This window comes from Mugil cephalus, chromosome 1, assembly GCF_022458985.1.
Source record: "Mugil cephalus isolate CIBA_MC_2020 chromosome 1, CIBA_Mcephalus_1.1, whole genome shotgun sequence".
Lineage (NCBI taxonomy): Eukaryota > Metazoa > Chordata > Actinopteri > Mugiliformes > Mugilidae > Mugil > Mugil cephalus.
The window spans coordinates 28,226,328-28,252,003 of record NC_061770.1 but is presented as its reverse complement, the minus strand read 5'-3'; the positions used below and the strand labels follow the sequence as shown (position 1 = coordinate 28,252,003).

The following is a 25,676-nucleotide window of genomic DNA, read 5'->3' as shown; positions in this document are numbered from 1 at the left end:
ACTTTTAGCATCCATTCATCATTTATAACTATTCTCATTCTAACCTCCTCTTCTTTTATTCATTCTTCATCCTCCTCTTCCTCTTCTTCTTCTACCTCTTTTTTGTTCTCCTCCTCCTCCTTCTCCTCCTCCTCCTCCTCTTCTTCTTCTACCTCTTTTTTGTCCTTCTCCTCCTCCTTCTCCTCCTCCTCTTCCATCCTTGACTCTGAACTGTTCATATGTGGCTTCTGTCAGAAACAGACATGCGCAGAGAGACCCCCGGGGGTTCCTCCACATTCCTCCGCTGTCTGTCACTCATCACTAAGCCACGCCCCCTGCCCCTCTGGACAGCCTCAGACTCTACTCAGCCAATCACGGCTGTGTGTGGGCGGGGGCAGTTACAGAGTGGGCGGGGCCAGATCCTGAAAGTTTCAGCTTTTGTCTGAAGTTTTTTTTTTTTTTTTCCTCTGGAAGTTTTCATCTGGAGTCGAACCGGAGGACGAGGACGGAGACGGTTAACGGAAACCGACTTTAACGGGGACGGGAGCGGTTAACGGAGACTTCAAACGGGCACGGAGTTCAACGGAGACGGTTAACGGGGAAGGAGTTTAACTGGGACGGCGCGGTTAACGGGGACGGACGAGTTTACCGAGTGTGTGTTTGCTGTGTTTTTCTGGACCCCCGCCACCGGCCCGACCCTCCACGCGCTCCAGGCCGCGGCTCAGAGCTCCTGCCTCGGCCTGGCCTCTGCGCTCCGCCCCGCCGTGCGTCCCGGAGCGCAGCGGAATGGAGGGATGAGGAGTCCCGGGGGAGGAGGGTCAGTTTTCAGCCTCCATCTTGGATCAGTACCTGAGGGGGCGGGGCTTGGCGAGCCCAGCTGACGTCACTGATCGGGAATCGATAGGTGTGATGGGAGGGGGAGGAGTCATGGAGGGTCGGCGGACCTGCGGGGTCTCCTCCGGGGCCTCCGGGGCCTCTGGGGCCGGGCTGCGGGGCTCCTCCTGCGGGCTCCCGCTGCTCCTGCTCCCGCTGCTGCTGCTGCTGAGCTCCGGCGCAGCGGAGGAAGGTGAGTCCTGGTTCTCCCTGGTTCTCCCTGGTTCTCCCTGGTTCCTCCTGGTTCCTCCTGGTTCCTCCTGGTTCCTATAGTCACAGTAACCCAGCTCAGACATGGCCTCGGTTCTTTTTTGTTTTTACACTGACTTTTTATTTACTTATTTATTTATTCTTTGAAATAAATAAATCAGTTTTACTGCCTCACTGTCTATAATGTTAACATAACTATTATATAATTAGTGAGTGTCTTTGTATTTTCCTCTATTTCTCATTAATCTCATTTCAGACGCACGACACCGTGATGTGCTTCACGTTAAACTCGTTTAATGTGTTAATGTAGTTATTAAAGCTGAAAGGTTGAGGTAGAAAAGAGGAGGCGTGCGCCCACACCCAGCTCCTGCTTCACTTACTTTTATTTGTTCCTGGCGTTTCACATGTCTCTGACTCTCCTCTTAATAAATAATAATAATGATAATGAAGAGTAATCCTGCTACTAGTTTCAGTGTTTATTATTCATGTATTTAGTAGTTTCTATTATCCTCGGTCCTGATGACACAGAGGACACTGGAGTACTGGGGTTGGTGTATATGTCCTTATATATGCTGTACATATTTGCTTTTGTCTGCTTTGGTTTGAGGTACACGTGAAAATAACATATACACAGAAGGTAAAAAGCACGTTGTTAAGCCTCACACCAGGGTCCATGGGAAACTTGCTCGATTTAACAGATGAAGAAGCTTCCTCAGCCCAGTCTGACCTAAAGGGACCAGCAACACAATAATAATAACTGTTCATTGCAAAGACGAGGCTACACAGCCACTAAATCCGGGGTTTTTCCTATGGACTCTGGTGTATCAGGTGACCAGAGTCTCTGTGGGTGCGTCTCCACATTGTCTCCGCATTGTCTCCACATTGTCTCCACATTGTCCTCCTCCTGTCTTTGTTCTGATTTTAACCCTGTGGACAGAAACCTTTCTCCTCCTGCTCCTCCTCACTCTGCTCCTCTTGCTCCTCCTGCTCCTCCTCCTCCTCACTCTGCTCCTCCTCCTCCTGCTCCTGCTCCTCCTGCTCCTCCTCACTCTGCTCCTCCTCCTCCTGCTCCTCCTCCTCCTCCTCCTGCTCCTCCTGCTCCTGCTCCTCCTCCTCCTCCTGCTCCTCCTCCTCCTCCTGCTCCTCCTCACTCTGCTCCTCCTCCTCCTCCTGCTCCCCCTCCTCCTCCTCCCCCTCCTCCTCCTCCTCCTCCTGCTCCTCCTCCTCCTGCTCCTCACTCTCCTCCTCCTCCTCCTCCTGCTCCTCCTCCTGCTCCTCACTCTCCTCCTCCTGCTCCTCACTCTCCTCCTCCTCCTCCTGCTCCTCACTCTCCTCCTCCTGCTCCTCCTCCTCCTCCTGCTCCCTTTAAAACACACACACATTGAAGCTAAGAACTGATTTAAATCTGAATAATTTAATCCTTAATTTGATGAAAATATGAATGTTCTGGAGGTTCTTTAACAGGTCGATGAGGATCTTTAACAGGTTGATGAGGTTCTTTAACTGGTCGTTGAGGATCTTTGGGAGATTCTGGAGGATCTTTAGGATCTTGTCTCTGCCGCTGTCTCACCGTCCCTGCCTGGTTGATGCGGTTCTTTAGGAGGTCGTTGAGGTTCTTTAGGAGGTTGATGAGGTTCTTTAGGAGGTCGTTGAGGTTCTTTAGGTTCCTGTCTCTGACGCTGTCTCACCGTCCCTGCCTGGTTGATGAGGTTCTTTAGGAGGTCGTTGAGGTTCTTTAACAGGTTGATGAGGTTCTTTAACAGGTCGTTGAGGTTCTTTAGGTTCCTGTCTCTGACGCTGTCTCACCGTCCCTGCCTGGTTGATGAGGTTCTTTAGGAGGTCGTTGAGGTTCTTTAACAGGTTGATGGGGTTCTTTAGGAGGTCGTTGAGGTTCTTTAACAGGTTGATGAGGATCTTTAGGAGATTCTGGAGGTTCTTTAGGTTCCTGTCTCTGCCGCTGTCTCACCGTCCCTGCCTGGTTGATGAGGTTCTTTAGGAGGTCGTTGAGGTTCTTTAGGAGGTTGTTGAGGTTCTTTAACAGGTCGTTGAGGTTCTTTAGGTTCCTGTCTCTGACGCTGTCTCACCGTCCCTGCCTGGTTGATGGGGTTCTTTAACAGGTTGATGGGGTTCTTTAACAGGTCGTTGAGGTTCTTTAACAGGTTGATGGGGTTCTTTAACAGGTCGTTGAGGTTCTTTAACAGGTTGATGAGGATCTTTGGGAGATTCTGGAGGATCTTTAGGATCTTGTCTCTGCCGCTGTCTCACCATCCCTGCCTGGTTGATGCGGTTCTTTAGGAGGTCGTTGAGGTTCTTTAGGAGGTTGATGAGGTTCTTTAGGAGGTCGTTGAGGTTCTTTAGGTTCCTGTCTCTGACGCTGTCTCACCGTCCCTGCCTGGTTGATGCGGTTCTTTAGGAGGTCGTTGAGGTTCTTTAGGAGGTCGTTGAGGTTCTTTAGGAGGTCGTTGAGGTTCTTTAGGTTCCTGTCTCTGACGCTGTCTCACCGTCCCTGCCTGGTTGATGAGGTTCTTTAGGAGGTCGTTGAGGTTCTTTAGGAGGTTGATGAGGTTCTTTAGGAGGTCGTTGAGGTTCTTTAGGTTCCTGTCTCTGACGCTGTCTCACCGTCCCTGCCTGGTTGATGCGGTTCTTTAGGAGGTCGTTGAGGTTCTTTAACAGGTTGATGGGGTTCTTTAGGAGGTCGTTGAGGTTCTTTAACAGGTTGATGAGGATCTTTAGGAGATTCTGGAGGTTCTTTAGGTTCCTGTCTCTGCCGCTGTCTCACCGTCCCTGCCTGGTTGATGGGGTTCTTTAACAGGTTGATGAGGTTCTTTAACAGGTCGTTGAGGATCTTTAGGAGGTCATTGAGGTTCTTTAGGAGATCGTTGAGGTTCTTTAGGTTCCTGTCTCTGCCGCTGTCTCACCGTCCCTGCCTGGTTGATGAGGTTCTTTAACAGGTTGATGAGGATCTTTAGGAGGTCGATGAGGATCTTTAGGAGGTCGTTGAGGATCTTTAACAGGTTGATGAGGATCTTTAGGAGGTCGATGAGGTTCTTTAGGAGGTCGATGAGGTTCTTTAGGAGGTCGTTGAGGTTCTTTAGGTTCTGTCTCTGACGCTGTCTCACCGTCCCTGCCTGTCTGTCTCAGAGGTGCTGATGAACACCAAGCTGGAGACGTCTGACCTCCGCTGGACCACGTATCCATCCGAGGAACCTGAGGTGCGTAGCTGGTCTGGAGTCTCTGGTTCTGTGGGTTCTCATCAGGCTTATTGATGACGTGTCTCTGTCTCAGTGGGAGGAGCTTAGTGGACGCGATGATGAGCTGAACAGCGTGAGGACATTTCAGATCTGCACCCCCAACAATCCGTCCTCCCATTGGCTGAGGACACGCTGGATCAGACGCAGGGCGGCAACAACGCTCTACGTGGAGATCCGGTTAGTGGGCGGAGGGAGGGGTGGAGGGAGGGAGGGAGGGAGGGAGGGGTGGAGGGAGGGAGGGAGGGATGGAGGGGTGGAGGGATGGAGGGAGGGAGGGATGGATGGAGGGATGATTAGATAGATAGATGGGTGGAGGAGTGGATGGATGGATGGAGGGATGGAGGGAGGGATGGAGGGATGGATGGAGGAGTGGGTGGATGGGTGGAGGAGTGGGTGGATGATTAGATAGATGGATGGATGATGGATGGATGGATGGATGGGTGGAGGAGTGGATGGATGGATGGATGGGTGGAGGAATGATTAGATGTGTGGTGCCTGCAGCTTCACCATGATGGATGGATGGATGGATGATTAGATAGATGGATGGATGGATGGATGATGGATGGATGGATGGGTGGAGGAGTGGGTGGATGATTAGATGGGTGGAGGAATGATTAGATGTACGGTTCCTGCAGCTTCACCATGATGGATGGATGGATGGAGGAGTGGGTGGATGATTAGATGGGTGGATGGTGACCCAGTGATGGTTCCTGCAGCTTCACCATGATGGAGTGCTCGGGGCTGAACCAGCGCCACTGTAAGGAGACCTTCAACCTGTTCTACTACCAGTCGGACAGCGACGAGGCCACGCCCACTCACCCGGCCTGGATGGAGAACCCGTACACCAAGGTGGCCACGCTGGCCGCCGACCACCTGCTGCGGGGGGGCGGGGCCGAGCGGCGCTCCAACGTGAAGGTGCTGCGCCTGGAGGGCTTGCAGGGGGCGGGGCTGTACCTGTCCTTCCAGAGCCAGGGCACCTGCATGGCCCTGCTGTCCGTCCGCGTCTTCTACAGGAAGTGCCCGCCCCTCCGCCGCGCCTTCGCCTCCTTCCCTGAAACCGTGCCGCACGCTCTGGTGGAGCAGGTAACCACGGCGCCGCCGGCTTCATGTCCCGTTTGGACTCGGTGTCTCGTTGATGCGTGTGACCCGTGTGCTGCAGGCTCAAGGCGTGTGCGTGGAGAACGCCGTGACGCCGCCCGGCGAGCGCGCGCGGCCTCCCAGCATGCTCTGCGGCGAGGACGGGCAGTGGGTGGGGCAGCCCACGTCCAGCTGCGCCTGTCGCCCCGGATACGAGGCCGGAGAGTCCGACGTCCGCTGCCGAGGTGAGTCCAGGCTCGGCCGAGGGCGTCTCTGTCCGTCTCCGTCTCTGTCCGTCTCCGTCTCCGGATAAAAGCCCGGCCAGGCTTCCTGTTATTCACAGGGAGGTCAGAGGTCAGCGGGCGGCAGTCAGGAAGTCCTGCTACGGCCTCTGGGCCTGGCTGACCCCCCCACGCCTCCTCCTCCTCCTCCTCCTCCGCCTCCACTCAGACTCAGAGGCAGGAGGAGGAGGAGGAGGAGGAGGAGGTCAGAGGTCAACTCCTGCCTCTGTGTGAGCTTGGCAGGGGACGCGCTGATGACATCATGGCAGCACTTTCCACATCCTGTCAGAGCCAAGGTCACTTCCTGTGGCTCATTGTCTCCACAAGCCCCCCCCCCCCCCCCCCCGTTATTATCAGTGTTCAGTCTCGGGCCTGGAGTCGTCCTCGTGGTCCTGCTTCACAGCGTTTGTTCCTGTTTCAACTGGTTTGTGACTCTAAAATGAAGCAAACGTTTCTGATTTTCAACTTAAACGTCACAAACAAGTTTGAACGGGAAAATGGTTTTCAGTCCGAAAACAATGAGACATTTCAGTTCATTTCAGCCTCCGGGACGTGGTCTCCATGGTGACCAGGGGTCCAGGTCTCTGGTCCGGGACGTAGAACACAGTAGAACACAGTAGAGTAGAATAGAATAGAGTAGAATAGAATAGAGTAGAATAGAATAGAATAGAGTAGAATAGAGCGTATGCACTGACATCACTGCTGCATGAGGCCACGCCCCCTGAGTAAGAGCAGACATCACAATGATCCATATGAACTTGGGTTTGGAAAAGTGGACCAGTCTCAGTTTGAGTTAGATCCAGTTGGTATTTCAGGTCTGATAGATGCAGCTGAATAAAAGATGCTTTACGTAGACGTAACGTTGTAGCGTTTAAGGGAAGACGAGGAGAGACCACAAATATTCATTTTATTCTTTTATTGTTATTTATTGTTCAGTCGATCACAGCTCTTCACCTTTTATGAAATGAATGGTACAGTTTAGCCTCTATTAAAGTCTGTGATTCAACCATGGAGCCTTAAGATGGCTGTGACTTCACATACACAACACAACACAACACAACACAGCACAACACGACACGACACGACACAACACAACACAACACAACACAACACAACACAGCACAACACAACACGACACAACACAGCACAGCACGACACGACACGACACGACACGACACGACACGACACAGCACAGCACGACACAGCACAGCACGACACAACACAACAAGACACAACACAACACGACACAACAAGACACGACACGACACAACACAACAGAACACAACACGACAGGACACAACACAACACAACACAGCACAACACAGCACAACACGACACGACACAGCACAACACAGCACAACACAACACAACACGACACGACACGACACGACACGACACAGCACGACACGACACGACACGACACAGCACAGCACAGCACAGCACAGCACAACACAACACAACACAACACAACAAGACACAACACAACACAACACAACACAACACAACACAGCACGACACGACACGACACGACACGACACAACAGAACACGACAGGACACAACACAACACAACACAGCACAGCACAGCACAGCACAGCACAACACAACAAGACACAACACAACACGACACAACAAGACACGACACGACACAACACAACAGAACACAACACGACAGGACACAACACAACACAACACAGCACAACACAGGACAACACAACACAACACAACACAACACAACACAGCACAACACAACACGACACAACACAGCACAGCACGACACGACACGACACGAACGACACACACGACACGACCAGCACAGCACGACACAACAAGACACACACAACACACACGACACAACAAGACACAACACAACACGACACAAAGACCACGACACGACACAACACAACAGAACACAAACATGCAGGACACAACACAACACAACACAGCACAACACAGCACAACACGACACAGCACTACACAGCACAACACGACACGACACAGCACAGCACAACACAACACAACAGAATCAACAAGACACGACACGACACGACAGAACACAACACAACAGAACACAGCACAGCACAACACAACACAACACAACACAACACAACACAGCACAGCACAACACAACACAACAGAACACAACAAGACACGACACGACACGACAGAACACAACACAACAGAACACAGCACAGCACAACACAGCACAAAACAACACAAAACAACACAACACAACACAGCACAGCACAGCACAGCACAGCACAACACAACACAACACAACACAACACAACACAGCACAACACAACACGACACAACACAGCACAGCACGACACGACACGACACGACACGACACAGCACAGCACGACACGACACGACACGACACAACACAGCACAGCACGACACGACACGACACGACACGACACGACACGACACGACACAGCACAGCACGACACAACAAGACACAACACAACACAACACAACACAACAAGACACAACACAACACGACACAACAAGACACGACACGACACAACACAACAGAACACAACACGACAGGACACAACACAACACAACACAGCACAACACAGCACAACACGACACAGCACAACACAGCACAACACGACACGACACAGCACAGCACAACACAACACAACAGAACACAACAAGACACGACACGACACGACAGAACACAACACAACAGAACACAGCACAGCACAACACAACACAACACAACACAACACAACACAGCACAGCACAGCACAACACAACACAACAGAACACAACAAGACACGACACGACACGACAGAACACAACACAACAGAACACAGCACAGCACAACACAGCACAAAACAACACAAAACAACACAACACAACACAACACAACACAACAGAACAGGACAGACTGGGGAGTAACACCAGTCTGTAAAAAGCAGGTGTTATTTAAAGATTAACAAAGCTGAGGGTAAAACACTCATAGTAAAAAGTTTGTGTGTTGTTTTATAGCAGCAGTGGTAAAAGTTCTCAGCCTGGACGTGGTTACGTGGACGTTCAGGTGGTGACACACGTGGCTGTAGGGAGGAAGCGTCTGCTTTCACAGAGTCACATGGTTTTCATCTGGTCCAGGACGAAGTCGTCTCCGTGCTGGTCCAGGACGAAGTCGTCTCCGTGCTGGACCAGGACGAAGTCGTCTCCGTGCTGGTCCAGGACGAAGTCGTCTCCGTGCTGGACCAGGACGAAGTCGTCTCCGTGCTGGTCCAGGACGAAGTCGTCTCCGTGCTGGTCCAGGACGAAGTCGTCTCCGTGCTGGTCCAGGACGAAGTCGTCTCCGTGCTGGACCAGGACGAAGTCGTCTCCGTGCTGGTCCAGGACGAAGTCTCCGTGCTGGACCAGGACGAAGTCGTCTCCGTGCTGGACCAGGAAGTAGCTGGGACTATTTTTAAATGCTGTTTTCTGAGCGGTGCTAATGCTAATGCTAACCCCTCTGTGCAGCCTGTCCATCGGGCCAGTTTAAGGCGGGGTCTGGACCAGGTTGGTGCAGCACCTGTCCAACCAGGAGCAACACGCTGATCCCAGGCTCCGCCTACTGCCCCTGTCTCCATGGTTACCATCGGGCCGACTCCGACGCGCCAGACGCCGCCTGCACCAGTAAGACCCACCACTCCTCCACTCTTCTTTCTTTCTTTCTTTTCCTTTGTAATCTCTTTCTTTCCTTCTGTCTACTGCTTCCTACTATGAGTCAAACTCTAAAGCTGTGAGGCCTACATTTCCCATGATGCATTGGGGCCGCGTGTCTTTAAACAGACCAAAGTAAACCGATCATCATGTGACATTCTCCCTATAAGAACCTGGCCCCGCCCCTTTGATCACCCGGGGCAACAGCAGTTATGGTGAGCTGTGTTCAGTACTGAGACTCTGACCTCTGACCTCTGACCCTTCAGGCCCCCCCTCCGCCCCCCGCTTACCTGTGACTCAGGTCAATGACACCATGGTGACGCTGGAGTGGAGCGAGCCTCTGGACCGAGGAGGACGAGGAGACCTGACCTACAGAGTCCTCTGCTCCAACTGTGGGCCCGCCACCACCACCAAGGTAGGCCACCAAGTCCAGGTAGGACAGGTAGACTGGTAGGACAGGTAGGACATGTAGACAGGTAGGACAGTAGGACATGTAGACAGGTAGGACAGTAGGACATGTAGACTGGTAGGACATGTAGAGTGGTAGACTGGTAGGACATGTAGACATGTAGACTGGTAGACAGGTAGGACATGTAGACCAGTAGGACATGTAGACAGGTAGGACATGTAGACTGGTAGACAGGTAGGACATGTAGACAGGTAGGAGATGTAGACAGGTAGGAGATGTAGGACATGTAGACAGGTAGGACATGTAGACATGTAGACTGGTAGGACATGTAGACTGGTGGGACATGTAGACCAGTAGGACATGTAGACAGGTAGGACATGTAGACAGGTAGGACATGTAGGACATGTAGACCGGTAGGACATGTAGACCGGTAGGACATGTAGACTGGTAGCACATGTAGACAGGTAGGACATGTAGACTGGTAGGACAGGTAGACAGGTAGGACATGTAGACTGGTAGACAGGTAGGACAGGTAGACCGGTAGGACATGTAGACATGTAGACTGGTAGGACATGTAGACAGGTAGACCGGTAGGACATGTAGACAGGTAGGAGATGTAGGACATGTAGACAGGTAGGACATGTAGGACAGGTAGGAGATGTAGGACATGTAGACAGGTAGGACATGTAGACAGGTAGGAGATGTAGGACATGTAGACCGGTAGGACATGTAGACCGGTAGGACAGGTAGACCGGTAGGACAGGTAGACTGGTAGGACATGTAGACAGGTAGACTGGTAGGACATGTAGACAGGTAGGAGATGTAGGACATGTAGACCGGTAGGACATGTAGACAGGTAGACTGGTAGGACATGTAGACAGGTAGGAGATGTAGGACATGTAGACTGGTAGCACATGTAGACAGGTAGGACATGTAGACTGGTAGGACAGGTAGACAGGTAGGACATGTAGACTGGTAGACAGGTAGGACAGGTAGACCGGTAGGACATGTAGACATGTGATGGTAGGACATGTAGACAGGTAGACCGGTAGGACATGTAACAGGTAGGAGATGTAGGACAGGTAGGACATGTAGGACAGGTAGGAGATGTAGGACATGTAGACAGGTAGGACATGTAGACAGGTAGGAGATGTAGGACATGTAGACCGGTAGGACATGTAGACCGGTAGGACAGGTAGACTGGTAGGACATGTAGACAGGTAGACTGGTAGGACATGTAGACAGGTAGACTGGTAGGACATGTAGACAGGTAGGACATGTAGACTGGTAGACAGGTAGGACATGTAGACATGTAGACTGGTAGGACAGGTAGACAGGTAGGACATGTAGACTGGTAGGACATGTAGACAGGTAGACCGGTAGGACATGTAGACCGGTAGGACATGTAGACATGTAGACTGGTAGGACATGTAGACAGGTAGACCGGTAGGACATGTAGACAGGTAGGAGATGTAGGACATGTAGACAGGTAGGACATGTAGACCGGTAGGACATGTAGACTGGTAGGACATGTAGACAGGTAGACTGGTAGGACATGTAGACTGGTAGGACATGTAGACTGGTAGACAGGTAGGACATGTAGACAGGTAGACTGGTAGTACATGTAGACAGGTAGGACATGTAGACTGGTAGACAGGTAGGACATGTAGACAGGTAGGAGATGTAGGACATGTAGACAGGTAGGACATGTAGACCAGTAGACAGGTAGGGATCAGAAGTCTGTCCTCTCCCCTCTGACTCCGCCCCCTCCCGTCTCCTCCTCAGGGATTGGTGGGTTCCTGTTCTCCCTGTGACGATGGCGTCCTGTACCGGCCGGCGCAGCGTGGCCTGACTCACCGCCGTGTGGTCGTTTGGGGGCTCCGCCCACAAACCAAGTACATGTTCACCATCCAATCACTGAACGGCGTCTCAGCCCTCAGCCAATCAGAGCCGGCCTCCGACCGGGTCAACGTCACCACCAGCAGAGATGGTAACAGATTACCCAGAATGCCTTTCAGACAGTTTATAGATTGTGTGTGTCACAACCAAATGACCCCTCTGGAGTCACATGACCAGTCTGAGACCACGTAGCATCAGGAGATCAGGTTTTAACGACACCAAGTAAAACAGGTTCTAAATAACTGAGTCTTTTTCCTGAATACTGCAAGAGCTAGCAAGAGAAGACAGCTAGCAAGAGGAGAGACCTAGCAAGAGGAGAGAGCTAGCAGGAGGAGAGAGCTAGCCGGAGGAGAGAGCTAGCAGGAGGAGAGAGCTAGCAGGAGGAGACAGCTAGCAGGAGGAGAGAGCTAGCCAGAGGAGAGAGCTAGCCATAGGAGACAGCTAGCCAGAGGAGACAGCTAGCCAGAGGAGAGAGCTAGCAGGAGGAGAGAGCTAGCCATAGGAGAGAGCTAGCCAGAGGAGAGAGCTAGCCAGAGGAGAGAGCTAGCCATAGGAGAGGGCTAGCAGGAGGAGAGAGCTAGCAGGAGGAGACAGCTAGCAGGAGGAGAGAGCTAGCAAGAGGAGAGAGCTAGCCAGAGGAGAGAGCTAGCCAGAGGAGACAGCTAGCCAGAGGAGAGAGCTAGCAGGAGGAGAGGGCTAGCAGGAGGAGAGAGCTAGCAGGAGGAGAGAGCTAGCCGGAGGAGAGAGCTAGCCGGAGGAGACAGCTAGCAGGAGGAGAGAGCTAGCAGGAGGAGAGAGCTAGCCAGCTACACATGATAGAAAGAAACAACATAACAGCTTCTTTCCTATTGGTGGAAACATGCATCCATCAACCAATCAGGACATGATGTGTCAGTGGTTGCTAAGCAACAGTGAGACTATATCACTGGTTTGACACCTGATAGTTTTGGACATGGTCCTAAATAAGTCAAGAAACATAAAGGAGTCCAACTATAGGACCACTAGACTAGCCCCTCCCCCCTCCTGTGTCCTGATTGGTCTGACAACCGTCTGTGATGTGTAGTCCCTCCTCCAGTATCAGGTCTGAGGAGGACGGGGGCCTCAGAGACCAGTCTGTCCTTAGAGTGGAACGTCCCGGCTCTGCAGGACCAGCAGCAGGTCCTGGACTACCAGCTCCGCTTCTGTCCCAAGGTACACAGTCCTCGCATGTCTGTCCACCTGTCTGTCCCCCTGTCTGTCTGTCCCTCTGTCTGTCTGTCCCTCTATCTGTCCACCTGTCTGTCTGTCCACCTGTCTGTCTGTCTGTCTGTCTCCATGAGGACGTCCTCTCATGATGTCACATGAGTGTCTCTCTTTTTTATACTTATTACTTTATTACTTTATTAATTTATTTTGGACAGTTTCCCCCTATGCCCCTTTTCCACCAAAAAGAACCTGGTGGTTTGGTGCTTAATCGGTTCCATCCTGGTTCCATCCTGGTTCCATCCCGGTTCCTTCCCAGTTCCATACCGATTCCGTCCCGGTTTCATTCTGGTTCCTTCCTGGTTCCATCCTGGTTCCATCCTGGTCCCATCCTGGTTCCATCCTGGTTCCGTCCCGGTTCCTTCCCCGTTTCATTCTGGTTCCTTCCTGGTTCCATCCCGGTTCCATCCTGGTTCCTTCCTGGTTCCTTCCTGGTTCCGTCCCGGTTCCATTCTGGTTCTATTCTGGTTCCGTCCCGGTCCCATCCTGGTTCCATCCCGGTTCTGTCCTGGTTCCATCCCGGTTCCATCCCGGTTCCGTCCTGGTTCCTTCCCCGTTTCATCCTGGTTCCATCTTGGTTCCATCCCGGTTCCGTCCCGGTTCCATCCCGGTTCCATCCTGGTTCCTCTGTGAGAGCTTATACTTGGGAGGAGTTTATAAAGAAGACCTTGAAGCTGGTGGACGTTTCTCCGGTGGCTGGTGCAGGACGTGTTCTCGTCTCAGCCGGAGGAGGGAACAGCAGAGAGGAACATAAAGGGTTGATGCTGACCTCTGTTCTACCGACTTCTCTGATGCATTAAACCTCAAACATTACGCTGACACACGTGTTGATTTACTGTTCTGCACGTGATGAATGTGACCAAACATGTTGCTAATGACCCACGATGCACTGCAGCTCTGTGGGCGTGACGTCACCTGACCCGGCTCCCTCCAACCCGTCCTCAGAGCCACTGGACTCCAGGCGTCCAGGCGTCCAGGTCTCCAGGTGTCCAGAGTCCAGGTCTCCAGGTGTCCAGGTGTCCAGAGTCCAGGTCTCCAGAGTCCAGGTGTCCAGAGTCCTTTCTCTTTCCTTTTCCTGTGACCTGCTGCTTTCAAACAGTGGACGTTCATGGCTTTCACTCTTCCTGTTTTGGTCTGGAACCAAAACCAGGTTCTCAACTGGACCCCGTTTAGACCACCTCCAGATGGTGCTTTGGAACTGGTTTGGAACCTATTTAGTTTGGAACCAGCTTGGAAACAGTTTGGAACCAGCTTGGAACCAGTTTGGAATGGTTTAGTTTGGAACTGGTTTGGAACCAGCTTGGAACCAGTTTAGTTTGGAACTGGTTTGGAAACAGTTTGGAAACAGTTTGGTTCGGAACTGGTTTGGTTTGGAACCGGTTTAGTTTGGAACCGGTTTGAAACCGGTTTAGTTTGGAACCAGCTTGGAACCAGTTTAGTTTGGAACCAGGTTGGAACCAGTTTGGAAACAGTTGGGGACCAGTTTTGTTTGGAACCAGCTTGGAACCAGTTTGGAACCGGTTTAGAACCAGTTTGGTTTGGAACCAGCTTGGAATGATTTGGTTTGGAACCGAGAAGCGGCTCTGAGCCAGTCCTGGTGGAAAGGGGGCATCGGGTACGTTTTTCCAGCTCCGTCCAGTGTCTCAGCGCCGTGTTGCCGTGTCTCTTGTGTCCTGGTCAGGACGGAGAGGACGGGTGTCAGTGGCAGTACGTGTCCAGCAGGTCTGCTTCGTTTGTGCTGTCCGGGCTGCAGCGGGCTGCGCGGTACCAGGTCCAGGTCCGGGTCCGCTCCCAGGCCGGGTTCGGCTCCTTCAGCTCGCTGAGCGTCTTCAACACGCTACCGGACGGTATGAGTCCAGACCAGTCCTCCGGGGACCCAGACCTCGTCCAGGAAGCTCACCGTCTGTCTCTCCCTGCAGGGGTGGGACACTCTCAGCTGGTGCTGACCGGGGTCCTGGTCTCCATGGCGACGCTGCTGCTCATCGCCGTGACGATAGTGTCTGTCTACTGCTACCGGTGAGGAGGACAGGAGACAGGGGGGACATGTGGACTATATGAAGACGGAGGAACATTGAGGGAAAAGAGGTGTTGGTGTCTCCTGAGGAAACTAAACATCTGTCTCTGTCCCTCAGCAGGAGAAGGAGACACTCAGAGAACGATAAGAGTGGACACTACCAGATGGGACAGAGTGAGTCTCAGTGATGATGATGATGATAATGATGATGATAATGATGATGAAGATGATGGTGATGATGATGATGATAATGATGATGAAGATGATGGTGATATTAATGATGGTGATGTTGTTGTCGTCATAGCGATAAAGGTGTACATTGACCCGTTTACCTATGAAGACCCCAATGAGGCGGTGAGAGAGTTCGCTAAAGAGATCGACGCCTCCTTTGTTAAGATAGAGGAAGTGATTGGAGCAGGTAACAACAGCTGTCTACCTGTCTGTCCGTCTGTCTACCTGTCTGTCTGTCTACCTGTCTGTCCGTCTACCTGTCTGTCTGTCTACCTGTCTGTCTGTCTGTCTGTCTGTCCGTCTACCTGTCTGTCTGTCTGTCTGTCTGTCCGTCTACCTGTCTGTCTGTCTGTCTGTCTGTCCGTCTACCTGTCTGTCTATCTGTCTATCTACCTACTTGTCTGTCTGTCTACCTGTCTGTCTACCTGTCTGTCTCTACCTGTGTGTGTTGTCCAGGTGTGTGTTTCTAATGTGATGACATCACTGTGTGTGGGCGTGGTCCAGGTGAGTTTGGAGAGGTGTGTCGTGGCCGTCTCAGGATGCCCGGTAGGAAGGAGAACTACGTGGCCATTAAGACGCTGAAGGGCGGCTACACGGAGAAGCAGAGGCGGGACTTCCTGTCCGAGGCGTCCATCATGGGCCAGTTCCAGCACCCCAACATCATCCACCTGGAGGGCGTCATCACCACCTCCTGCCCCGTCATGATCCTCACCGAGTTCATGGAGAACGGAGCCCTAGACAGCTTCCTGAGGGTGAGACAGCTCCACACGCTGCTCACCTGTCTACACCTGTCTACCTGCTCACCTGTCTGTCTCACCTGCTCACCTGTCTACCTATCTCACCTGTCTGCACCTGTCTACCTGCTCACCTGTCATACAAATGTCTGTCTGTCTCACCTGTCTACCTGCTCACCTGTCTACCTATCTCACCTGTCTACCTGCTCACCTGTCTACACCTGTCTACCTGCTCACCTGTCTTCACCTATCTCATGCGTCTACACCTGTCTCACCTGTCTACCTGCTCACCTTGTCCTGTCTAATTCCGTCTCATCCTGTCTACCTGTCTGAACCTGTTTACCTTCTAACCTGTGTAACTGTCTATGTCTGACTGCTCACCTGTCTACCTGCAGATGAATGACGGGCAGTTCACCACCATCCAGCTGGTAGGGATGCTACGAGGTATCGCAGCAGGTATGAAGTATCTGTCAGACATGAGCTTCGTCCACAGAGACCTGGCAGCTCGCAACATCCTGGTCAACTCCAACCTGGTCTGTAAGGTGAGACACGCACCTGTCTACACCTGTTCACCCGTCTACCTGCCCACCTGTCTACCTGCTCACCTGTCTACACCTGTTCACCTGTCTACCTGCCCACCTGTCTACCTGCTCACCTGTCTACCTGTTCACCTCTCTACCTGCTCACCTGTCTACCTGCTCACCTGTCTACACCTGTTCACCTGTCTACACCTGTCTACACCTGTTCACCTCTCTACCTGCTCACCTGTCTACACCTGTCTACCTGCTCACCTGTCTACCTGTTCACCTCTCTACTGCTCACCTGTCTACTTGCTCACCTGTCTACCTGCTCACCTGTCTACCTTAGGGATGTAACGATTACCGATATGACGATAAACTGCGGTAAAATTCAATTCAAGGACGATTTTAGTTCATTTAGATTCAGTGACTTGAAATTGATTCAGTAACTTTTTAGCCAAATATTGAACCAGTGTGACTGAAATAAACACCTGCTCAGTGTTTCCTCTACATTCATGAGGAGTGGGACAGGTAACAGGTAACTTACCTGCTCAGTCCGCTGGACGGCGCTCGGTTCATCAATAAAGAACGAGGTTATTATGGGACAGAAGTTTAACACCACGTGTCTGTTTCTGTTTATTATCTCCTCTTTTGAGCGCTGACGTTCTCACTACACCTGGTCTGTTTATCACATGATGGTGGCGACCGACGCTGCGTTAAATCATCCGACGTTTCATCGAGTGGTTTTCTTTCTGCTCAGGTCACTGTGTCTCTGGTGGGACGAGACGTGAAGGCGAATGTTAGCATTAGCATATACATTCATTTTGCCATTGATGTTAGCCAGAAGCTAATCATATTTGTATAACGGTGTTTTCGGTATATGAACTACTTCATAAATGTTGTTTGAAGGACAACTTGCCGAGCACAGATCGATAATAAGAAAATAAATCAGTTCATCGATGTAGTGGATGAATTGTTCACACCAACCAGATTATACGGCGCACGGTCGATTTCTGAGAAAGTTACAGGGTTTGAAGTGCGTGTGAAAAATACGCTGCGTAAAACAGTGAGTTTCTTTTCTGGACCAGGTCTTGAATCTGTGAGACTAGATCTAGTCTTGAGCAGCGAAAGTAAAGAAAAGTGTTATTTTTTTAAATTAAAACTTGGTTAAAAGATTTCAGTGCTTTTTGAAAATTTTGAACACATCTAACATTACATGTGATAATATCGATAACTGTGACACGAAATTTTCATATCGTTACATCTCTAGTCTACATGTTCACCTGTCTACCTGCTCACCTGTCTACCTGTTCACCTGTCTACACCTGTTCACCTGTCTACCTGCTCACCTGTTTACCTGTCTACACCTTTTTACCTGTTCACCTGTCTACCTGCTCACCTGTTTACCTGTCTACACCTGTCTACCTGTTCACCTGTCTACCTGCTCACCTGTCTACCTGTTCACCTGTCTACACCTGTTCACCTGTCTACTTGTTCACCTGTCTGTCTGTTCACCTGCTCACCTGTCTACCTGTTCACCTGTCTACACCTTTTTACCTGTTCACCTGTCTACCTGCTCACCTGTCTGCCTGTTCACCTGTCTACACCTGTCTACCTGTTCACCTGTCTACCTGTGTACACCTGTCTGCCTGCTCACCTGTTTACCTGTCTACCTGCTCACCTGTCTACACCCGTCTACCTGCTCACCTGTTTACCTGTTCACCTGTCTGCCTGCTCACCTGTTTACCTGTCTACCTGCTCACCTGTCTACCTGTTCACCTGTCTACCTGCTCACCTGTCTACACCTGTCTACACCTGTCTACCTGTTCACCTGTCTACCTGTTGGCACTGACTGTGGAGCCGTTGTGTTTGCCAGGTGTCAGATTTTGGCCTCAGCAGGTTCCTGACTGAGAACTCGTCAGACCCGACCTACACCAGCTCTCTGGTGAGTTCGCTGGACTAAGCTACAAACTAGCTAACTTTTATTTTGAAAAGCCAAGCCTGCCTCTGACTGGTTGTGATTTGCAGGGAGGGAAGATCCCCATCAGGTGGACGGCTCCAGAGGCCATCGCCTACAGGTGAGTGTCAGGTGGTCAGAGGTAGGGACGGGCCATGTGGGCCAAACAGATGTGTCCTCTTCAATTTAGCCATTCTGGCCATAATGATAGTCCAGTCCACGTCTCTACGTCCACGTCTCTACGTTCTGTCTCTACGTCCTGTCTCTACGTCCATGTCTCTACGTCAATGTCTCTACGTCCTGTCTCTACGTCCTGTCTCTACGTCCTGTCTCTACGTCATGTCTCTACAGTTCTGTCTCTTCAGTTCTGTCTCATCATCTTCCTCAACAGGAAGTTCACGTCAGCCAGCGACGCCTGGAGCTACGGCATCGTCATGTGGGAAGTGATGTCATACGGAGAGCGGCCATATTGGGACATGAGCAACCAGGACGTAAGGACGCTCACCCTGTCTCACCTGTCTCATATGTCTCACCTGTCTGATATGTCTCACCTGTCTCACCTGTCTCCCAGGTGATAAACGCCATAGAGCAGGACTACCGTCTGCCCCCCCCGCCTGAGTGTCCGTCCCCCTTGCATGTCCTCATGTTGGACTGCTGGCAGAAGGAACGAGCTAATCGGCCCCGGTTCTGTGATGTGGTGGCGGCGCTCGATAGGTTGATCCGAAACCCCGCCTCCTTGAAGGCGACCCACCCGGAAGGAGCAAGGTGACACTTCTAATGTCTAACCATCTCTCTGTCCTAACCGTCTCTCTGTCCTAACCCTCTCTCTGTCCTAACTGTCTCACAGTCCATCTCAGCCTCTGTTGGACCAGCGTGTCCCCCCTCGTCTCTCATCCTGTGTCTCGGTATCTGAGTGGCTGGGAGCGATAAAGATGGAGCGCTATGAGCAGAGCTTCATCCAGGCGGGCTTCACCAGCCTGGACATCGTCTCTCAGCTCAACACCGAGTAAGACCTGCTGTCCTCCTGACAGTCCACACTCAGGGAGTTAGTAAGACCTGCTGTCCTCCTGACAGTCCACACTCAGGGAGTAAGACCTGCTGTCCTCCTGACAGTCCACACTCAGGGAGTCAGACCTGCTGTCCTCCTGACAGTCCACACTCAGGGAGTCAATAAGACCTGCTGTCCTCCTGACAGTCCACACTCAGGGAGTCAATAAGACCTGCTGTCCTCCTGACAGTCCACACTCAGGGAGTTAGTAAGACCTGCTGTCCTCCTGACAGTCCACACTCAGGGAGTAAGACCTGCTGTCCTCCTGACAGTCCACACTCAGGGAGTCAGACCTGCTGTCCTCCTGACAGTCCACACTCAGGGAGTCAATAAGACCTGCTGTCCTCCTGACAGTCCACACTCAGGGAGTTAATAAGACCTGCTGTCCTCCTGACAGTCCACACTCAGGGAAATGATGACACTCTCTCTCTCTCTCTCTCTCTGTTTCCATAGCGACCTCCTCAGAGTGGGCGTGACCCTCGCCGGCCACCAAAAGAAAATCCTCTCCTCCATTCAGATGCTCAGGATACAAAAAGCCCCGCCCACTCTGCTCTACTGACCAATCACAGGCTGCCACACAAACTGAAACCTCAAAGGCTCCGCCCCTGTGACACGCTTCCTGCTGTTTGACTCACTCCGCCCACTGTCTCGTTCTGACCAATCACAAACGAGCACGGCGAAGGACATCATGCCAAAAACCACACCGGCCAATCACTGCTCAGGAAACACGAAGCTCCTCCTCCTTACAGCTGAGTGGGCACAGGGGGAAGGCTTCTGATTGGTCGAGCTGTGCCTTACTGTTCTAAGCCCCGCCCACTGCACAGACGCTCAGCAGGGATTGGTTCCTGTTAACCAATAAAATGATCAACTCCACTCAGAACTCTAAATATCTTGGATCCTTCAGACAGACGGACCAGAACTGGACCTGGACCGTGGTTCCTGGACCTGGACCTGGACCTGAACCTGAACCTGGCCCTGGCCCTGGACCGTGGTTCCTGGAGGACCCTGAACCTGAACCTGGCCCTGCACCTGGCCCTGGCCCTGAAACCTGGACCTGGACCTGGCCCTGGCCCTGGACCTGGACCTAAATCTGGCCCTGGACCTGAATCTGGACCTGGACTGTGGTTCCTGGACCTGGACCTGGACCTGGACCTGGCCCAGAAGCAGGTCCAGGTCTTGGGGTGTGAGGAAGACTGTTGTATTGGAGCAGCAGATGAAAGTTTTTTATTGGTGTTCGTTGTGTTTTATTTTACGTCCAGGGACCAAACAGAAACTGATCCAGCTTCTTTTGTATTTTATTGTATTTTATCTGTGACTGTTGCATGATGGGAGTTCCTCTCTCTCCTCTGTCTGTATCTCCATGTCTGGTTGGTGATGTCATAGCTGTCAGCCAATCACAATAAACAACAAGAAAGAGCAACCAATCAGCTGTCTGCTTCCTCCCTACCACTTCCTGAAGGTGCTGGTTCCACTCATGGTTCCACTTATGGTTCCTCTTTGGTTCTATTCTCCTTCCACTCATGGTTCCTCTCTGGTTCTATTCTCCTCCAACTCATGGTTCCACTTATGGTTCCTCTCTGGTTCTATTCTCCTTCCACTCATGGTTCCACTCATGGTTCCTCTTTGGTTCTATTCTCCTTCCACTCATGGTTCCTCTCTGGTTCTATTCTCCTCCAACTCATGGTTCCACTTATGGTTCCTCTCTGGTTCTATTCTCCTTCCACTCATGGTTCCACTCATGGTTCCTCTTTGGTTCTATTCTCCTTCCACTCATGGTTCCACTCTGGTTCTATTCTCCTCCCACTCATGGTTCCTCTTTGGTTCTATTCTCTTTCCACTCATGGTTCCACTGTGGTTCTATTCTCCTTCCACTTATGGTTCCACTAATGGTTCCTCTCTTGTTCTATTCTCCTTCCATTCATGGTTCCTCTCTGGTTCTATTCTCCTTCCACTTATGGTTCCTCTCATGGTTCCACTCATGGTTCCTCTCTGGTTCTATTCTCCTTCCACTCATGGTTCCACTCTGGTTTTACTCTGGTTCCACTCATGGTTCCTCTCTGGTTCTATTCTCCTTCCACTCATGGTTCCTCTCTGGTTCTATTCTCCTCCCACTCATGGTTCCACTCATGGCTCCTCTCTGGTTCCACTTATGGTTCCTCTCTGGTTCTATTTTCCTTCCACTCATGGTTCCTCTCTGGTTCTATTCTCCTCCCACTCATGGTTCCTCTCTGGTTCTATTCTCCTCCCACTTATGGTTCCTCTCTGATTCTATTCTCCTCCAACTCATGGTTCCACTTATGGTTCCTCTCGGGTTCTATTCTCCTTCCACTCATGGTTCCTCTGGGTTCTATTCTCCTTCCTTCATGGTTCCTCTCTGGTTCTATTCTCTCCCACTCATGGTTCCACTCATGGTTCCTCTTTGGTTCTATTCTCCTCCCACTGATGGTTCTACTCTGGTTCCACTCATGGTTCCTCTCTGGTTCTATTCTCCTTCCACTCACGGTTCCACTCATGGTTCTACTCTGGTTCCACTCATGGTTCCTCTCTGGTTCTATTCTCCTTCTACTCATGGTTCCACTCATGGTTCCTCTCTGGTTCTATTCTCCTCCCACTTATGGTTCCTCTCTGATTCTATTCTCCTCCAACTCATGGTTCCACTTATGGTTCCTCTCGGGTTCTATTCTCCTTCCACTCATGGTTCCTCTCTGGTTCTATTCTCCTTCCATTCATGGTTCCTCTTTGGTTCTATTCTCCTCCCACTCATGGTTCCACTCATGGTTCCTCTCTGGTTCTATTCTCCTTCCATTCATGGTTCTACTCTGGTTCCACTCATGGTTCCTCTTTGGTTGTATTCTCCTTCCACTCACGGTTCCACTCATGGTTCTACTCTGGTTCCACTCATGGTTCCTCTCTGGTTCTATTCTCCTTCTACTCATGGTTCCACTCATGGTTCCTCTCTGGTTTTACTCTGGTTCCACTCATGGTTCCTCTCTGGTTCTATTCTCCTACCATTCATGGTTCTACTCATACACGTTTGTTCGCCCACTACAGGATTCCTGCGGATCCTTGACATTGAATTCGTTAATGTAGAACCTTAATTGTCGTTAAATGTCTTGGATCAGTCTAAGTAGAACGTCATGATTGGAATCTAAAATAATAGGCAGCGTTTATCCTGGTTCCATGTGTTCCATGTCTTGTCTTCACTGGTTCTGACCTCTGCAGAGCAGGAACGTGAAGCTAAGCCCTGAATGTGTTTACATCTGGAGGAACGTCTCAGGTTCCCTGGTCCTCCAACATCTGGGACGAGTTACTGAAGGAGTGAAGGGGGAGAGAGAGAGAGAGACATCTGGAAAGGTTCCAAACTGGAACGTCCTTTATCGTCATTCAGTCAGTTTAACAGAACACTGCTGCAGTTCTGTTCTGTTCTATATGTTCTGTTACTTCTGTTCTGGTCTATCCGTTGTGTTGTGTTGTATCTGTTGTATCTGTTGTATCCGTTGTGTTGTTGTTTGTGTTGTATCTGTTGTGTTGTATCTGATCCTGGCTCTGAGTGCTGGTCCAGACAGATGAACGTTGGTCATAACTGATGTTGTGTTGTGTTGTGTTGTGTTGTGTTGTAGTCTGGGTGGTAGCTTTCATACAAGCCCCCTGGTGGTGTGGGGCTGAACAGCTGTGTGGTGGCCATCTTGGACCAGTCATGTGACCAGAACTCCCAGGATTCTCAGGCCACGTCAGACAGGATTAGTTCCTCTGAGAACCAGTGATAGAACGCAGTGATAGAACGCAGTGGTAGAACACTGGATGTTTGCAGTGTATCACAGAGAAACGGTTCAGACAGGAATGAAACCTCCAGCTGCTCCGTACAGACATGGACCTTATGAGGTTCTGAGGTTTGGCTGCAGGCGGCTCCACCTGGTCCAGGACCCTGAGGTTCTGAGCTCCACCTGGTCCAGGACCCTGAGGGTCTGAGCTCCACCAGGAGGAGGTTCAGGGACAAACCTGTGAACCTCCTCCACGTCTGCAGCAGCGTTTCTGGACTGTCCAGATCCTTCTGCATCGGCGTTCAGGAGCTTCCAAAGGTCAGTGTGTGGTGTTATAACCTGTGGGGTTCCTGTATCAGTACCTGCATCTGTATCAGTATCAGTATCTGTATCAGTATCTGTGTCAGTATCTGCATCTGTATCAGTGTCTGTATCTGAATCTGTACCTGTATCAGTATCTGTGTCTGTATCAGTATCTGTGTCTGTATCTGTATCAGTGTCAGTATCTGCATCTGTGTCAGTATCAGTGTCAGTATCTGCATCTGTATCAGTGTCTGTGTCAGTATCAGTATCTGTATCAGTATCAGTGTCAGTATCAGTGTCAGTATCTGAATCAGTATCTGTGTCAGTATCTGCATCTGTATCAGTATCTCTATCTCTTCTTCTCCTTACCTCCTACGTACCTGTGGCAGCCAGCAGAGGGAGCAGTTTACACACAGACCACGCCCACATCCAGCCAGCAGAGGGAGCAGTTTACACACAGACCACGCCCACATCCGCACAGAGGGAGCAGTTTACACACAGACCACGCCCACATCCAGCCAGCAGAGGGAGCAGTTTACACACAGACCACGCCCACATCCAGCCAGCAGAGGGAGCAGTTTACACACAGACCACGCCCACATCCAGCCAGCAGAGGGAGCAGTTTACACATAGACCACACCCACATCCAGCCAGCAGAGGGAGCAGCATGGAAGCTGAATGTGGAGGAGAAGCTGCATCTGTCACTGGTTGGACCGAGTTCTTCTCTGTGACTCAGATCTGATCCGTTCTGACTCTACTTCCTGACAGACTGGATCATTGTAGAAGCTTTCAGCTCAAACAACTAGTTGTGTTCTTCTCCATAAAGTTGATCTCTGAAGGACAGAGACTGTTTAAACCTTGTTTACATCAAATAGTGAATGAAGCTCATGATAAACCCATGGTTTATGTCGACCAGTTGGAGTCTGAGGGCGTAAATATAATATATACATATATCTTCTCTATGCACTGAGAAGAAAACACAATTATTACACATTTACACTTAACAAGAACAAGAGGAACACAATAGTTACTTTCCCTGGTAACTAGTTACTTTTATACACCAGTAATTCAGTTACTGACTGGGAGAAGTAACTAGGAACTGTAACTAACTGTAACTGTAACTCTTTAAAGTAACGTGTCCAACACAGGTCAACATGGTCCCTCAGACACATAGAAGACGTCTGATCCATGTGTCCATGATGCTACAGCAGCAAGCCTTCCAGGTCAGTGTGTGAATGAGAGGATGAACCTTTACTCATCACTCATTGGTTTTAGTTTCCACCACCTTCACCGTCCACAGAGTCAAGAGACACTGTGAAAACCTCGTCAGGGTCAACATGTAGCACAGCTATCTTTCTTTTGAGAGCGTCTCAGCTCGACTTCATGAGCTCAGAGTGTCTGCGTAAAACAAACCTCAGTTATTGTTGTTCTAGTTACTGTCCCTCTAAAGTCAGACTGGGTGAATAAAAAGACTCGTGTGATTGTCTTTGGATGCTAGTGTACAAATAAACAACATGTCCAGACTGTTGGTGTGTAAACTATGTGTAAACTGTGTGTAAACTATGTGTAAACTATGTGTAAACTATGTGTAAACTATGTGTAAACTATGTGGTTTTCCTATAGATTCTCTTCTCTCACTTACACATCACAGCTCTGCACTGATTCACTGGTGATGACTGAGCCTGACACCAGGTACGTCCTTAAACATCTCTACCGTGTTCGTCTTGTTTGCTGCTCGGTTCAGGGAGAACCTCGGAGAACTGGAACATTTACTGGTAACATGACACAGGAACTTCCACCTCCTGGTGCAGGTGGAGACTGAACCTGTGAGACTTCAGCTCGTTATCATCATTTAACCTGTGACTTTAGTTTGTGGTGAACGTTTACACACCTTAGTTCCTGGTTGGTCTCATGGTGCGTTTCCAGTAGCACGTGGTTCCTGGAACCAGCGCTGGTTCCTAGTGAACCGCAGTGAAACCGTGACGTCAGCAGACGACGGATCAGACGGTAAATAAACACAGACTCAACCACTTTTTAAAACCCTGCTGCTCAATAACACGACTCCCAGGAGGAACCCAGGAACCAGGAACCCTGGAACCAGGAACCAGGAACCCTGGAACCAGGAACCAGGAACCCTGGAACCATGTCCATGTCGTGGGTTCGTGCGCCGTGTAATTGACGTCACAGCAGTTTCATGCAGTCGTGTTGCTCTGGACAAAAAG

At 50.8% G+C, this 25,676-nt stretch overlaps 1 protein-coding gene across 2 annotated transcripts; it reads left to right on the top strand.

The window, feature by feature from the left end:
* The first annotated feature begins 432 nt into the window (after positions 1–432).
* Positions 433–20,074, top strand: LOC125008515 (ephrin type-B receptor 4b-like). Of its 2 annotated transcripts, none has more exons than XM_047585805.1 (21): positions 433–1,045; positions 4,204–4,274; positions 4,348–4,490; positions 5,030–5,396; positions 5,473–5,635; positions 9,156–9,311; positions 9,605–9,753; positions 11,533–11,737; positions 12,710–12,837; positions 14,570–14,735; positions 14,808–14,904; positions 15,024–15,076; positions 15,207–15,320; positions 15,638–15,885; positions 16,263–16,409; positions 18,262–18,330; positions 18,414–18,463; positions 18,734–18,833; positions 18,914–19,107; positions 19,190–19,348; positions 19,844–20,074. In XM_047585805.1, the coding sequence occupies exons 1-21, from the start codon at positions 889–891 to the stop codon at positions 19,947–19,949; spliced, it is 3,042 nt and encodes a 1,013-aa protein (XP_047441761.1). In that variant the 5' UTR covers positions 433–888; the 3' UTR covers positions 19,950–20,074. The 2 variants fall into 2 exon arrangements, with proteins under 2 accessions (XP_047441761.1, XP_047441751.1); XM_047585795.1 differs by having other exon boundaries at positions 15,021–15,076.
* The last annotated feature ends 5,602 nt before the right edge of the window (positions 20,075–25,676 follow it).

What these genes read in the sequence shown, in the direction of transcription:
- LOC125008515 (XM_047585795.1), top strand. Translation starts at nt 889, where the DNA reads ATGGGAGGGGGAGGAGTCATGGAGGGTCGGCGGACCTGCGGGGTCTCC. An exon ending in GTCCGACGTCCGCTGCCGAG is followed by an intron (nt 5,636 to 9,155) that starts GTGAGTCCAGGC and finishes CCCTCTGTGCAG; the next exon opens with CCTGTCCATCGGGCCAGTTT. An exon ending in GTCTCTCAGCTCAACACCGA is followed by an intron (nt 19,349 to 19,843) that starts GTAAGACCTGCT and finishes CTGTTTCCATAG; the next exon opens with CGACCTCCTCAGAGTGGGCG.